Below are 16,965 nucleotides of genomic sequence, written 5' to 3'. Positions count from 1 at the left end.
AAACTGCAGTATATCCATACAAATGAAATATTACTCAGTTCTAAAAATAAATGAGCTATCAAGCCATGAAAAGACAAGGAGAAACCTTAAATGCATATTTTAAGTGAAAGAAACCAATCTGAAAAAGTTATATATGGTATTATTTCAACTCTATGACATTCTGGAAAAGGCCAAAACTATGAAGACTATTTAAAAAAAAAAAAAAACAGTGTTCGCCATTGGATTGGGGTTGAAGGAGGGATGAGCACAGAGGATTTTTAGGGAAGTGAAACTATTCTGTATGATATTATAATGGTGGATACATGTCATATATTTGTCCAAACCCATAGAATGTGAAATACCAGAGTGAATCCTAATGTAACCTATGCACTTGGTTAATGATGATGTGTCAATGGAGGCTCATTGATTATAACAAATGTACCACTCTGAGGCAGTATGTTGTTAGTGGGAGAAGCTCTGTGTGTGTAAGGGTAAGGGGTATATAGGAACTCTGTACTTTCCACTCAGATTTGTGGTGAACCCAAACTGCTCTAAAAATTGAAGTCCATGTTAAAAAAAAAGAGAGAATGATATCCATTATAGACTATTTCTTTAAAAGTACAGAAATATGTGTATAGTATGGTGACATGTGTGTATAAATAAGACATAAATATGTATTATTTTTTATATGTGAATATATATATTTTATCCTTTTACATATGCATGGGATACCCAAGATACAGCCAGTAATTGCCTCTAGGGAGGGGAAGTAAGTAGCTGGGGATCAAAGATTCCAGACAGATTTTTTTCACTGTCCATCCTTAAAAAAAAGAGGCACCATGGGCATGTATCAGCTATTCAAAAAACAATTAACTTCTACACCTATTCAAAAAACAATTAACTTCTGAACTAAAGATGTATGGGGAATAATTATGGGATTCTTAGAGCTTGTTTTAGTCCATTGGGATGCTATAACAAAAATATTACAGATGGGGTGGCTTACAAAAAAACAGGAATTTGTTTCTCAGCTCTGGAGACAAGATCAAGGCACTGGCAGATTCAGTGTCTGGTGAGAGCCCACATTCTGGTACCTAGTAGGTCATCCTTTCCGCTCTGTCCTCATATGGTGGGAAGGGCGAGGGAACTCTCTGGGGCTTTTATAAGAACATTAATCCTGGAGCGCCTGTGTGGCTCAGTCCGGTAAGCATCGGACTCTCGATTTCAGCTCAGGTCATGACATTACGGTTTGTGAGATCAAGTTCCACGTGGCACTCGGCACTAACAGCAGGGTGCCTGCTTAAAATTCTCTCATTTTCTCTCTCTCTCTCTCTCTCTCTCTCTCTTTCTCTCCCTCTCCCTCTGCCCCTCCCTTACTCACACTCATATTTTTTCTCTCTCAAAATAAATAAATAAACCTTAAAAAAAACACTAAAAAAAAACCACTAATCCCATTCATGAGGCCTCATCTCTAAATACCATCATATTTGGCCTTAGGATTTAACATGTGAATCTGGGGCAGACACAAACAGGGCCTATTTTTTTTTTTTCACTCTTTCACAAAAAGATTTAATTAAGTTCTTCCTCTGTAATAATGTCTGTGCATTAAGAATAGTCTATTCAGTTTACTCTCTAAAGTTTAAACCTCTTTACTACACTTAGTTTATGTTTTTATAATTTAGAAAAAGTGGCCTCCATAGAGTCATCAGTGATATGCATGGATCATATCCCTTCTCTTTAATATCATTCTAAGTTTGTTGTTTGTATACCATCTTAATGAAAAGTATTGTTCAATCCTGGGTAGGATAACAGGTACCAAAGAGAAACGTGTAATTATGTAATGATACTTAAATAAGGAAACAGATCAGCCAGAGTGAGAAGTAACAGAAATGGGAGGACAGAAACTGCATCAGGGAAAATTTTACTTAAATCCAGGTTAGTTAACATATAGTGTAATAATGATTTCAGGAGTAGAATTTAGTGATTCCTCACTTACCTGTAACACCCAGTGCTCATCCCAACAAGTGCCCTCCTTAATGCCCATCACCCATTTAGCCCTTTCTCCCACCCCCCACCCCTCCAGCAACCCTCCATTTGTTCTCTGTATTTAAGAGTCTCTTATGGTTTACCGCCCTCTGTCTTTTTGTCTTATTTTTCCAGGGAAATTTTTAAATAGGTATTTTGGGTGTATAGATATAAAGGACTCTATTCAAGTTAATTTGTAATTTACTTTGCTGTCTCAATATGTATGAAGAATACTGTATGATGCTGGAGCAAATCAACAAACTTTAAGTTACATGGAGAATTTAGTTTTTTATTCTCACTTTTCTAGGTAACGTAAAAATGGCAAGAATAACGAATGTATATATTTTTAATGTATTTTATATTTATAGTACATGTATTTTAATACATATATATTATATTTATTTATATATGTAAATATTTATGTATTATATGTATAAATATAAATATATACATGTTGGGGCACCTGGGTGGCTCAGTCAAGCATTGGACTTCGGCTCAGGTCATGATCTCACAGTTTGTGGGTCTGAGCTCCACATCAGGCTCTGTGCTGACAGCTCAGAGCCTGGAGCCTGCCTCAGATTTTGTGTCTCCCTCTCCCTCTGTCCTTCCCCACTCACGCACTGTCTACCTCAAATATAAATAAACATTAAAAAAAATTTTTTTAAAGAATAAATAAATATATACATGTAAATACATAAATATATGTAAATATATAAACTGAAAAGACTATTTTATATTTTTGTTCAACTTAACTATTCAAAAGTAATTACCCATAAAAGTAGTCTTTTTCCAGTAACTTATTAACTGATTATGTGTTATTATTTTTCATATCTTCCCATTCATAAAGCATAACTTTTAAGTAGTATCTTGCCACATAAAATATGTCTGCTTTTAAGATATAGTACCTTTATTTTCTTAACCACAGTGCCAAAGAGCCAAAGAAGATAAACTTGAACAGCAGAGGTTATCTGTGTTGTGAGGATAAACAATACTCCAGTCTGCTATTCATTCTCTCTCCTCTCCTCTGCACCTATGCATGCCACAGCTCCATAACTGAAACAGGGAAAGTAGACTCAAAACCCTCTTTGCTCTTTAAAATACCGAATCCATGAAGATAAGACAATTTGTGTAGCTGAAACCGTCTTTCATTAAGACAGGAAAGAAAATTTAGGATTTCTTTAAACTTAAATGTTTTAAATTATTTTAAGCAATTTGCATAAAAATCTCATTTCTTCTCCAAAGCACTTCAGAAATTGTGACTAAAAGTTTAAATTTTTCCTACTTTGCTAGCGAGATGAAAACATAATACATTCAAGAGGAAAACCAGTTCTTAAAAACTAAGTATTTATTATGTACTCATTAAAAAGTTGTCCATAGACCTGGCTGGACAATTAAAAAAAAAAAAGTTTTAATGTTTATTTATATTTTGAGACAGAGAGACAAAGCATGAGCAGGGGAAGGGCAGAGAGAGACAGAGACAGAATCTGAAGCAGGCTCCAGGCTCTGAACTGTCAGCACAGAGCCCAGTGCAGGGCTTGAACTCATGAACTGTGAGATCATGACCTGAGCGGAAGTCGGTTGCTTTAACTGACTAAGCCACCCAGGCGCCCCAGGACAGCTTTTTTTTTTTTTTAATCTGGCACTTGAAACCAATAGATTTGTCTTAATTATATATCTTTTGTGTTCTCAACTAAACATTTAAGAATAGACATACTCATTCATTCTGTCTTTCTTTCAACAGACATTTACTGGTCATTCAATATGTGCCAAGTAATATGTTATTATGTCATATTTCTAAAAGTAAATCGTAAGCTGCAAACATTCATTCAGAAATTCAGAAACATTAAGGACATTCTATCTGTAAGACATCATGCAAGGTACTGCAGGGACAGGGATGAATATATTACTTTTCAAAAGAGAAAAGTCTATAATCTGAAGACTACAAAGAAATGGTGGTTATATACTTAAATTCAAACCACAAAAAGTTTTACAAAAATGACTCCAACTTATCTGTAAGTCAAAATATATGCACAGTTGTATTATGTGCACACGTTGAGGGGACATGCTTTAACACGGAGATTGTCTGCTCTTCACATTTCTGACCAACTAATCAAGCTATCAAAGAATCTGAGTCCCACCATGGAAAACCCAACAAGTTTATTATTCCTGAGATGAACATTTAAATGCATATATATGTATTTTGTTATTGTCTTAGTATTTGTTTTGAAACTCTGTGCCCCCTACTGGACTACTCTAAATTAATTGCTTTGAGGAACTGTACATAAAATTCTCATTTCTTCTCTGAAACCAGGCCCTATTCCAGAGAATTAATGCCATGATTGCAGATTGAGCTCCTCTTGGCCACGTATCCTGAATTCATCAAATTAGAACACTGCTTCAAACTGTACACCAGCAATTATCCCACAAATGTGTGTGTTTCATTTAGTGGGTACTCAAAGAACTTCTGTTGAATAAATGGCAAATTAATAGAGGCTACCAGTTGAAAGACAGTGTATGTTCAACATAAACTATACTCACTACAGGTAAAGCAGTTTAAAATTTGTATCATTCTGAGAATGGAGTAACATGAATCTCTGTCTCATTCATTATTATACAAGTGAAATAAAAAATATGTTTAATCGAGAGTTTTCCTGGAGCAATTGGTTTGCTACTTGGGGTCCTAGCAAAACACATCATAATGGCCCAGAGCTGGTCTACATAGCATTACAGGAGTCTTTGTGTATGATTTTTATTTCTCATTGTCCTCACCTTCTGTGAAGAGAATGACTGATAGCCTTTCCTTGTGATATCTGAGCTTTTAAGAGTGTTGTTTTATCTATTTTTTATGACCAACCTTACACTTGTTAAGTGTAATTTTTGCTTTATGTAACATAAAAAAAAAAAAATCTGTGATATGGTGCCCCGCGAATTAACAAGAATGGCTGGACAAAAGACAAGAAATCTTTTAAAAACAAATGTTCACATTAAATACCTTGGATAGGTAGGCCTTCTGGGGATTTTTCTTTAATGCAACAAAAGTGCACCATTTCTGTTTTCAGAGATGGTTTCTTTCAGATACTGAGCTTGTCTAAAGTCATATTACATAAGTAAGGGCTTAGTTTGTACATTAGTTTTTACATCTTAGAGTCTTCCTAAATCCTCTTTTGATCAATCTGATATCAAACTGATCTATATTGATTGCTTCTACACTTGTTTATGGTCTTTATTTTGATATATCTAAGATTAAAAGCCAAATTAACAAGTGTAATCAATTTTCTTTGTGATAAAGAAAAGTCCTCCAATACCCTTAGACACATTCACCTAGGAATAAAAAACTTAAGTAAAGATGTTGTAATAAATGGATCGATTTATTCAATCACTGGGCGTAAAAACATTAGCCCTGGGAAAGCGCTTTCCTCCAAGAGCTTTAGCTACCGAGTTTCACTTGTGTTGTACCAAATGATTTGCATTTTTAGAGAAATTTCATGTCTGCAGTGAGCTCCAGTGAAAACATGAATAAATTGCTTTCCTTCCCTCTTTTTCTGACTTTATAAAGCTGAATCCATTAGGGGTCAAATCAAAGTATAATGAAAAAAAAAAAAGCAACAACTCATGTGATGGAAACCCTGGATTAGGTATCTCACTAGTCCAAGCTCAGGTGTCCTGGCCTAGTTGTCAGATTGGTGGTCTTTAGGGAGATCCCTGGGGCATATGGCAATTTTTTTTAACTGCAGCATTATAAATAGTCTCTAAAAGTCACGAAATGAAATAGACAAACAACGATTAAGAAATAACAGCAGTTCTCCACAAAGTCAAGTAAATCCAACCTCTGCAGGCCTAACACAAAACAGATGCAAAGAGGTTTTGTGTTATAACATCCTTCTGAATACACTGGAGAGAGAATGAATGCAGAAGTTATGAGCATGGGCTTTGGATCCAAACTGACCTGAGTGTGAATCTCCACTCACTCAGTTTTCAGTTGTAGGATATTGAGCAATCTTCTTCAGTCTTTGGTTTCCTTACCTGTACAATAAGGATAATAGTATCTAAAGCATAGGGTGGCTTGGAGGTTTTAAAAAGTCCTTATCCCATTACCTAGTGGAAAATGCATTCTCAATTCATGGAAAAAAATTTAGTTTTTACTCATGATGTGAATATTGCTCCTGAACCTAGGAGAAGCAGACACCACTGCTTTTACTGAGCATGGGGCCCAGGATTCTGCATTTCTAATAAACTCCAGGTAATGCTACTCACTTGGAGAACACACTTAGAGACCACAAACATAGATCACCTGGAAAATGATATTAATTTTAAGTTTTATTTTTCTTTATGATTATTTTAAATAGACCCATTCACTTTATAAAAAGTAAAAAAGGAAGGCTACCTCATCTGAAATCTATAAGGATTTGATTTATAGTTTTGGTGGAGGAATTGGTTTTGTTTTTCAAGGAAGATTTATTTCTAGGAACTACTTTTCTGTGAATATGGTACATATTTACTCATTTAATTATATTTGGACTGGATATTATGTATATACATTATGTTTGACAATCTTAGCATTTTAAAATTCAATCTTTGCAAAATATTAATTTTTACATCTCTAGATTAGTCGTTAAAAATGTCATCCCCTATATAGTCCTCTGTTCTAAAGTAGCCTGTTCATGAGAAGGATATGGAGTTTGTGTATTTTCCAAACTCTAGTATCTTTTATAACGGTACCAGAAAAAAAAATCCAAATCCATCTGTCACCATTTAGGTTCCTATTATATACATTATACTTCATCTGATTTGGTCAAGAAAATTTGGACTTGTACTCTTGAGCCCCACAGGACTGTAACAGTCAAAAAGACAGTTCTAGGCAGGATTCCACCCCCTGGGCACTGCACAGACAGCAGACTGGAACACATCCCCAGTCTGCACTTAATTGTGTGAAAAGGCCCACTTAATTGTCCTGGGATTTCAACTTGAGGGGCAGACTTCAGGTTTACCAAAAATATAAAGGCTACAGAGGTGCTCTTAGGAAACACAAGCAGAGAGACATCATCTGTATGCTCTTCTTTGGCCTTACCACAGCTAGCTGGTACCTCTCAGAAAGGAGCATTTACGCTCTTCTGAAGCCCTGATTCTTGCGACTGTTGCCCAAGGGACACCTCCAGATATACTGATCTGGAGGTCAGCAAGGTCTATAATTGAAATAAGTGGTATGTATAGTCTACTATATATATTTGCATAATTTATATGCAACACCCTCAATAACTGAAGTCCATGAAAATTAAGTTAGGCTACTTGGAGAATCACAAAGGTTTGAGAGACAACCAAGTACTAGGGCAAAGTAATAAGATTTGCCTCTTGCATAAGGACACTGCTTCAAGACTGGGAGAGGTAGCTTTTTCACTAAATACATAGAAACAAGCACAGAAAGTCAAGCAAAGTGAGGAAACAGAGGAATGTGTTCCAAACTAAGACAAGACAAATCCTCAAAAAAAGATCTTAATGAAAAGGAGATAAATAATATATCAGGTAAAGAGTTTAAATGGTCCTAAAGATGTCCATTGAATTTGGGAGAACAATGGTGAATACAGTGAGAACTTCAACAAAGAGATAGCAAATATAAGATAGTGCCAATCAGAAATCACAACATTGAAAAATACAATAACTGAAATGAAAAATACACACAAGAAGTGTTCAACAGCAGACTAGATGAAGTAGAAGAACAAATCAGTGACCTAGGATATAGAGCAGTGAAACTTACCCAATTATAGCAACAAAAAGAAAAAATATCTTAAAAAGTGAAGATAGCTTAAGAAACCTATGGAACAACATCAAGTGGAATAGCTTTCAGATTATAGGGGTCCCAGAAAGAGAAGACAGAGAGAAAGGGGCAGAAAGCTTACTTGAAGAAATAATTGCTGAAATCTTCCCTAGCTGTGGGAATAAACCAAACACTTAGGTCCAGAAAGCACAGAGAGAAAGATAAGAAGTCACATTATAATTAAAATGTTGAAAGCTAAAGATGAGACAATCATAAAAACAACATGATATAAACAACTTAGTACATTCAAAGGGAACCTCCATAAGACAGTCAAGCAGTGAATCTGTAGGCCAGAAGGGAACAACGTGATATCTTCAAAGTTCTAAAAGGAAAGAACTTCCAGCCAAGAATACTCAGCAAGTCTATCATTCAGAATTGAAGGAGAGCTAAAATGTTTTCCAGGTAGGCAAAAGGTAAAGGACTTCATCAACACTAAACAGGCCTACAATGAATGTTAAGGGGCATTCTTTAAGTTGAAAAGGAAAGACACTGATTCATAATAAGAAAGCGTATGGAAGTAAAAATCTCACTGGTTAATGGTACGTATATAGTAATGATACTGAATTAAACACTTATAAAGTTAGTATGAGAGTTAAAAGACAAATTTGTGATATTAACTATAATTACAATAGTTAGTGAAAGAATATACAGAATTAAAAGATGTAAAATATGGGGGCGCCTGGGTGGCTCAGTTGGTTGAGTGTCCGACTTCAGCTCAGGTCACGATCTCGCAGTGAGTTCGAGTCCCACATCAGGCTCTGTGCTGACAGCTCAGAGCCTGGAGCCTGCTTCAGATTCTGTGTCTCCCTCTCTCTCTGCTCCTCCCTCACTCACACTCTGTCTCTATCTCTGAAAGATGAATAAATGTTAAAAAAAAAAAAAAAGATGTAAAATATGAGGTAAAGATAAAGCAGGGGGGATAAGAATATAGAGTTGTTAGAATACGTTCAAATTTAAGTTGCTACTAATTTAAAATACACTGCTATAGAGAGACTGTTACATGTGAACATCATGGTAACCAAAAAGCAAAAACCTACAATATATACACAAAAGATAGTGAGAAAGGAATCTAGACATAATACTAAAGAAATTCATCAAATTACAGGGAAGAGAAGAGAAGAAAGGAACAGAGAGGAATTACAAAAACATCCAGAAAAAATTAACAAAATGGTTATCAGTTTATGCTTATCAATAATTACTTTAAATGTAAATGGGCTAAACTATCCAATCAAAAGATATAGAGTGGCTAAATGAATAAAAAACAAGACCATATGCTGCCTACAAGAGACTCACTTCAGATGTAAAGACACACACAAAATGAAGGGATGAACAAAGAGTTCCCATGCAAATGGAATTGAAAAGAAAGCTGGAGTAGCTATACTTATATCAGACAGAATAAATTTTAAAACAAAGACTATAATAAAAGACAAAAAGGGAATTATGTAATGATAAAGGAATCAATCCAACAAGAGGTTATAACATTTGAAAATATTTACACATCCAACATAGGAGCACCTATATATATATAAAGCAAATATTAAGAGACCTAAGGGAAGAAACTGACAAAAATACAATAATAGCAGGGGACTCTAATACCCCACTTACATCAGTGGATAGATCAACGAGACAGAAAATCAATAACGAAACATAAGCCTTAAGTGACACATTAGACCAGATGGACTTAATAGATATATACAGAACATCTATCCAAAAGCAGCAGAATTCACATTCTTCACATGTGTATATGGGATGTTCTTCATGATAGAACACATATTAGGCTCAATATCTGTCTCAATAAATTTAAGAAAACTGAAACCATATCAAGCATCTTTCTGATCACAGTGGTATGAAACTAGAAATCGGTTACAAAAGAAAACTGGAAAAAATCAAAAAATATGTGGAGATTAAATAACATACTATTGAACAACCAATGGGTCAGCAAAGAAACCAAAAGGGAAATAAAAAAAATACCATGAGACAAATGAAAATGTAAATACAGCAGCCCAAACTCTATGGGATTTGGTAAAAGCAGTTCTAAGAGGGAAGTTCATATCAATACAGTCCTACTTAAAAAAACCGGAAACGTTTGGAAAAAAAGAACTACACTTTTCACTTAAAAAAACTAGAAAAAAAAAAAATAACAAGGCCCAAAGTTTGTAGAAGGTAGGAAATAATAAAGATCAGAGCAGAAATAAATGAAATAGAAACTTTAAAGATATGTAAAAGATCAATGAAACTAAAAGGTGCTTCTTTGAAAAGACAAACAAAACTGACAAACCTTTAGCTAGACTCACAGAAAAACAAAATGCAAGTAAATAAATTTCGAGGTGAAAGAGGAGAAGTTATAGCTGATACCACAGAAATATAAAAGATCATTAGGGACAGCTATCAACAGTAGTATGCAACACGCTGGACAACATAGAAGAAATGGATAAATTGCTAAAACCATACAACCAACAATACTGAATCATGAGGAAATAGAAAATCTGAATGGACCAGTTGCTAGTTAGGAGATCAAATCAGTAATCAAAACACTATCAAACAAAAGTCCAAAAGCAGGCAGGTTCACTAGTTAATTCTACCAAAGATTTAATACCTATCCTTCTCAAACTCTTCCCGAAAATTGAAGAGTAGGAAATACCTCCAAACTCATTTTATGACGCCAGCATTACCCTGATACCAAAACCGGACAAGGACACTACAAGGAAAACTATAGGCCAATATCTCTGATCAACATAGATGCAAAAATCCTCAACAAAATATTAGCAAACCAAATTCAATGATATATTAAGAGGATTATATACCATGAGCAATTGGAATTTATTCTAAGAGCTCAGCATCTACTTATCAATCATTGTGAAATTAACAAAAGGAGGATAAAAATTATATGATCAGCTCAAGAAATGCAAAAAAAAAATTTGACAAAATTCAACATCCATTTATGAATAAAACTAAACTAAACAAAATGGGGATAAAGGGAGCATACTTCCCTTACTTCACATAATAAAGGCCATATATGACAAACCCACAGCAAGCACCATATTCAATGGTGAAAAGCTTTTAAGCTTTTCTATATAAGCAACAAGGCAAAGATACCCTCTCTCTCCACTTCTATTTAATGTAGTACTAGAAGCCTTAAATATACCAAGTAGGCAAGAAAAAGTAATAAAAGGCATCCAAATATAAAGGAAGAAATAAAACTGTCACTATTTTCAGATGACATGATTCTGTATATAGAAAATTCTAAAGACTTCACCAAAAAACTATTAGAACTGTAAATGAATGCAGTAAAGTTTCAGGATACAAAAATCAGTATATAGATTTCAGTTATATTTCTATACCCTAATAATGAACTATCAGAAAAATAAATTTAAAAAAAAACAATCCTATTTACAATGGCATCAAAAAGAATAAAATTCCTAGGAATAAAATTAAAAAGGAAGATGAAAGATCTGTACACTTAAAACTATAAAACACTGGTAAAAGAAATTGAAGAAAACACAAATAAATTGAAAGATATTCTGTGTTCATGGATTGGAAGAATTAATGTTGTTAAAATGTCCATATTACCCAAAAAATTCTACAAATTCAATACAATCCCTATGACATTTTTCACAGAATGATAAAAAAAAATTATAAAATTTGTATGAAACCACAAAAGACCTCAAGTAGCTAAAACAACCTTAAGAAAGAACAAAGCTAGAGGCATCAGGCTTCCTGATTTCAGACTACACTACAGAACAAAAACAATCAAACAGTATGGTATTAGCATAAAAACAGACACATAGATCAATGAAACAGAATAGAGACCTTCCCAAATAAAGCTACATATGCATAGTCAATTAATTTATGATAAAGGAGACAAGGATATACAATGGAGAAAGGATAGTTTCTTCAATAAATGCTGTTGGGAAAAACTGGACAGCCATATGCACAGCCATATGCAAAAGAATGAAACTGGACCACTATCTTATACCATACAAAAATTAAAGTGGGCTGAAGACTTGAATATAAGACTAGAAACTATAATAGATGGTAAGCTCCTTGACATTGTTGGATCTGACTCCGAAAGCAATGGCAACAAAAGCAAAAATAAATGATTGGGACTACATCAAACCCCAGCGAAGGAAATCATCAACAAGATATAAAGGCAACCTTCTGAATGGGGAAGATATTTGCAGATCATATATCCAATAAGGGACTAGTATTCAAAATATATAACAATTCATACAACTCGATAACTGTAGCAGGAAGTATGACAGAGTTCCAAAAGGTGAGTCTACAAACAAAGTGCAGTTAAGTGAAGGTCCTCATACTCAGTGGGAATGAGGCCCCGACCCCAGATTGAAGCTTCTTTTTATTAGGATAATTGCTAAAGACTATGTGCATAAAGTCAGCTAAGTGTGTTAATCAATCTAATGGTTTAGTTTTTCAAGGTTGAATTTCGAGTTAATTGGTTTCTATAACACTAGGAAGGGTCGGGTGTGAAGGAGGATCCAGCCCAAAGTTAAAGGCTCTAGGCAGTCCTTGCAAGTTGCAGCCACATTCAGCTGTGTAAACATGCCCTAAGGCCTTTCACCTTCTCCAGCCCTTCCCTTTTGAAGTCTTTTCCTTTGATGCTTCCCTCCTGCATCTCCCACAAATAACAACAAAAATCTGATTAAAATACAGGCAGAGAATCTGGATTGACAGTTTTCCAAAAAAGACATACAGGTGGCCATGGCACATGAAATGGCACGTGAAAAGGTGCTCAACATCACTAAGCGCTAAGGAAATGCAAATCAAAACCACAACGAGATATCATCTCATACTTATCAGAATAGTTATTATCAAAAAGACAAGCAATAACAAGTGTTGGAGAGGTTGTGGAGAAAAAGGAACGCTTGTGCACTGTTGGCGGGAATGTAGATAGGTACAGCCACTATAGAAAACAGTATGGAGGGTCCTCAAAAAATTAGAACTACTACATGATCCAGTTATTCCACTTCTGGGTTTTTATTGAAGTAAATGAAAACACTAAATCGAAAAGATATCTGCACCCCTATATTCATTGCATCATTACTTACATTGCATCATTACTTACAATTACTTACATTACTTACATCATTACTTACAATAGCCAACACATGGAAACAACCTAAATGTCCATCAGTAGATGAATGGATAAAGAAGCTGTGGTATATATACACAATGGAATACTACTCATTCATTAAAAACAAGTAAATCTTGGGGCACTTGGGTGACTCTGTCAGTTAAGCATCTGAGTTCAGCTCAGGTCATGATTGGCTTGGTTTGTGGGTTCAAGCCCCACATCGGGCTCTGTGCTGACAGCTCAGAGCCTGAAGCCCTTGGGCTTCTGTGTCTCCCTCTCTGCCCCTTCCCCACTTGTACTCTGTCTCTGTCTCAAGATGAATAAACGTAAAAAAAAAAAAAAAAAAAAAAAAGGAAATCTTGCCATATGCAATAATGTGAATGGACTTTGAGAGTATTATGCTAAGTGAGAGAAAGTAGAGAAAGACAAATATTGTATGATTTCACTTATATGTGAAATCAAAACAAAACAAAATTCATAGATACAGAGGACAGACTGATGGTTATCAGAGAGAGCAGTTGAGGCAGGCAAAAAGGGCAAAGGGGGTCAATTATATGATGACAAACAGTAACTAGACTTATAGTGGTGATCATTTGTAACGTATGCAAATATTGAATTATTATGTTGTACACCTGAAGCTCATATAAAGTTATATACCCATTTTACCTCAATAATAATAATAACCTAAACTGTGTCAGTGGTAACAGTGAAAATTCAAACCTATTGAACTGAGCATTCTAAGAAAATTAATTTGTGATTAAACTGTAACAAAGAACTGCTAGCACACTGGACAAAGATATAAGCCTAAAAATCATGAGGCCTGTGTTTTGGTCACAACTGATTGTGACCACACAGGGCCTTGGAGCCAACAGTTGTTTGTTTGTTGGGTACTGAGCATCCGTCTCTCTTTCTTTGGTACTAGTGCCATAATCTCATCTGATAGAATAACTCCTTCTCCATATATACATCTTAGTAATCAAAATCCCTTAAGCTAAAGGGCCAAGGGATGGGCACATAAGGCCCATGTATAAGGCAAATTGGATCTTTTCTCACAGGATTTTGAAACCTGATCAAAATGATGTACAAAGTGGGATGGGACTGGAAGTTCTAGCCAGAGTAACTAGTCAAGAAAAAGGTATCTAAATTGGAAAGGAAAAAGCAAAACAATCCCTACTTGTAGATGACATGATTCTAAACATAGAAAATCCCAAGGAAATTTTTAAAAACTCAAAAAAATTCTAGAGCTAGTACACAAATGTGGCAAAGTTGCAGGATTACAAGACCAACACATAAAAACAGTTATATTTCTATAAACCAGCAGTGGAAAATCTGAAATGAGATTAAGAAAAAAATCCACTTACAATAGCATCCAAAAGAAAAAATTACCCAGGAACAAATTTAACCAAGGAAATGAAACACACACTGAAAACTATAAAACATTGATGAAAGAAATCTAAAAAGACATAAATAAATGGAAACACATCCCACGTTAATAGATTGGAAGACTTATATTAACATGGCAGTACTACCCAGAATGATATACAAATTCTATGTAATCCCTATCAAAATTCCAACAAACTTCTTGCAGGAATGGAAAAAGCAGTCTTCAAGTTCATATTCAATTGAAAGGGACCCTGAATAGCCAAAATAAGCTTGAAAAAGTAGAACAAAGTTGGAGGATTTACACTTGCCTATTTCAAAGTTTACTACAAAGCTACAGTGATCAAAACAGGATGGTACTGGCCTTAAGGTCAGACACATAAACTGATGGGATGGAACTGGCAAATTAGAAATCAACCCTCATATGTATATGGTAAATTGATTTGGGACAATAGCTCAAAAACTATTCCATAGGGAAAGAACAGTCTTTTCAACATATCAGCCTGGGAAAACTAGATATCGACATACAAAAGAAAACAATGAAAGTGGACCCTTACCTCACAGTATATACACAAATTAACACAACCTAGATCAAAGATCCAAATATAGGAGCTAAAACTGTAAATCTCTTAGAAGAAAATATAGGGGTAGTCCTTTCAACATTGGATTTGGCAATAATCTCTTGATTTTGACACCAAGAGCACAGACAAAAAAAAGAAACAGTAAATGGGAATCCATCAAAATTTTAAAATTTTGTGCATCAAAGGACACTATCAAAAAAAGGAAAAGACAACTCACAGAATGGGAGAAAATATTTGCAAATCATATAGATGATAAGGTTTGGATATCGAGAATACATAAAGAACAAATCAGCAAGAAAAACCCCAAACAACCCAATTAAAAATTGGGCAAAGGACTTGAATAGACATTTCACCAAAGAAGATATGCAAATGGCCAGTAAGCACATGAAAAGATGCTCCACATCATTAGTTATCAGAGAAATGCAAATCAAAACCCAAAATGAGTTATCACTTCACACTAATTAGGATGACTGTTATCAAAATAATAGAAAATAGCAAGTGTTGGCAAGGACCTGGAGATATTAGAACTCTTGTGCATTGTTTGTAGGAATGTAAAAACAGTGCAGATGCTGTGAAAGCAGTCTGGTAGTGCCTCAAAAAGTTAAACATACAATTACCATATGATCCAGCAATTCTACCTCTAGGTACATACCCAAATAAATTAAAAGCAAGGACTTAAACATATATTTGTACACCAATGTTCATAGCAGAATTATTGACAATAGCCAAAAGCCGTAAACAACCCAATGTCCATCAACAGAAGAACAAACAGAATATAGCATATACATTTAATGAAATATTATTCAGCCTTAAAAAAAGAATGAGATTCTGACACAGGCTACAACATGAATGAATATTGAAAACATTATGCAAGTAAAATAAGCCAGACCAAAAAAGAACAAATATTGTATGATTCCACTTTTATGAGGCAAAGTTATAGACAGTAGAACAGAGGTTACCAAGAACAGCAGGGTGGGAAGAACGGGGAATTGTTTAATAGATACTGAATTTCTGTTAGGGATGTTGAAATGTTATCAAAATGGATCATGGTTATGGTTTCACAATATTGTGAATGCATTTAATGCCACTGAATTGCACATTTAAAAATGGTTAACATGATAAAATTTATATTTTGTATATATAGAACAATTTAAAAATCCACAACCAGGAAAAAAATATAGTAATGACTAGCTCACATCTTTAATTTGTCAGAGTCTACCTTCAGGTGACAGTAGACAATTGAACACATAGTATAAGAATTTTACAATAATATACCTTTGTTTCTCGCCCCCCCCCCAGACTTTCCACTATTGTTGTCGTACATTATACTTTTACATATATTACACTTTTACATATATTGTAAATCCCACACTACGTTGTTATAATTTTTATTCTGTCAAATATTATTTGAAGAAATTTAGTAATTACAAAAAATCTTTCATCTTTTACTTGCCATATCTAACATTCTTCATTCCTTAGCATAGGTCCAAATTTCCATCTGGTGTCATTTTCCCTCTGTCTAAGGATTTTATCATTTCTTACAGTGCAATCTGCTGCTGATGAATTGCTTCAGCTCTTGTCTGTCTTAAAAGTCTTCGTTTTGTCTTCATTGTTGAAATATATTTCTACTGGGTATGGGATTCTGGGCTTGACAGGTTATTTTTCTTTTAGTACTCTAAGTTTCTTGAGCTTAGAGTTTGTTGAACTACTTAGATCTCTGGGTTTGTGGCATTCATCAAGTTTAGAAAAAATTTCAGCTGTAATTTCTTAAAGTATTTTTCAGTTCTTTACCCATCTCCTTCCAGAACCTCAATAACGTTTATAAAGGGCTACCCGAAACTTTACTGCAACTCTGTGATATTCTTCTTATCTTTTTAATTATGTGCCTCTCTTTGTTTTGTTTGGGTAGTCTCTACTGCTCTGTCTTCAGTTTCGCTAATTGATTTTTATTATACCATCCATGTATCCACTTAACATTTTTAATGTCTAAAATACAGTATGTCTGGGGCACCTGGGTGGCTCAGTCAGTTGAATACCTGCTTCAGCTCGGTCATGATCTCACAGTTCCTGGGTTTGAGCCCATCGTGGGGCTCTGTGCT

At 34.7% G+C, this 16,965-nt stretch overlaps 1 protein-coding gene across 5 annotated transcripts in view; it reads left to right on the top strand.

Moving 5' to 3' along the window:
* Positions 1-16,965, top strand: part of TTC29 (tetratricopeptide repeat domain 29) — a 244,259-nt gene that overhangs the window by 218,073 nt on the left and 9,221 nt on the right. Inside the window, exon 12 of one of the 5 annotated variants that reach the window (XM_049632252.1) lies at positions 4,313-4,646. The exons of the other annotated variants lie outside the window; for them this stretch is intronic. Within the exon in view, the coding sequence (XP_049488209.1) occupies positions 4,313-4,332 (20 nt within the window). The 3' untranslated portion in view covers positions 4,333-4,646. Of the gene's footprint in view, positions 1-4,312; positions 4,647-16,965 lie in introns of those variants that run through there. 5 annotated transcript variants of the gene reach the window in all.

Source organism: Panthera uncia, chromosome B1, assembly GCF_023721935.1.
Source record: "Panthera uncia isolate 11264 chromosome B1, Puncia_PCG_1.0, whole genome shotgun sequence".
Taxonomy (NCBI): domain Eukaryota; kingdom Metazoa; phylum Chordata; class Mammalia; order Carnivora; family Felidae; genus Panthera; species Panthera uncia.
Note: the sequence above shows the minus strand (reverse complement) of the source record. Positions and strands in the feature narration are given on the sequence as shown.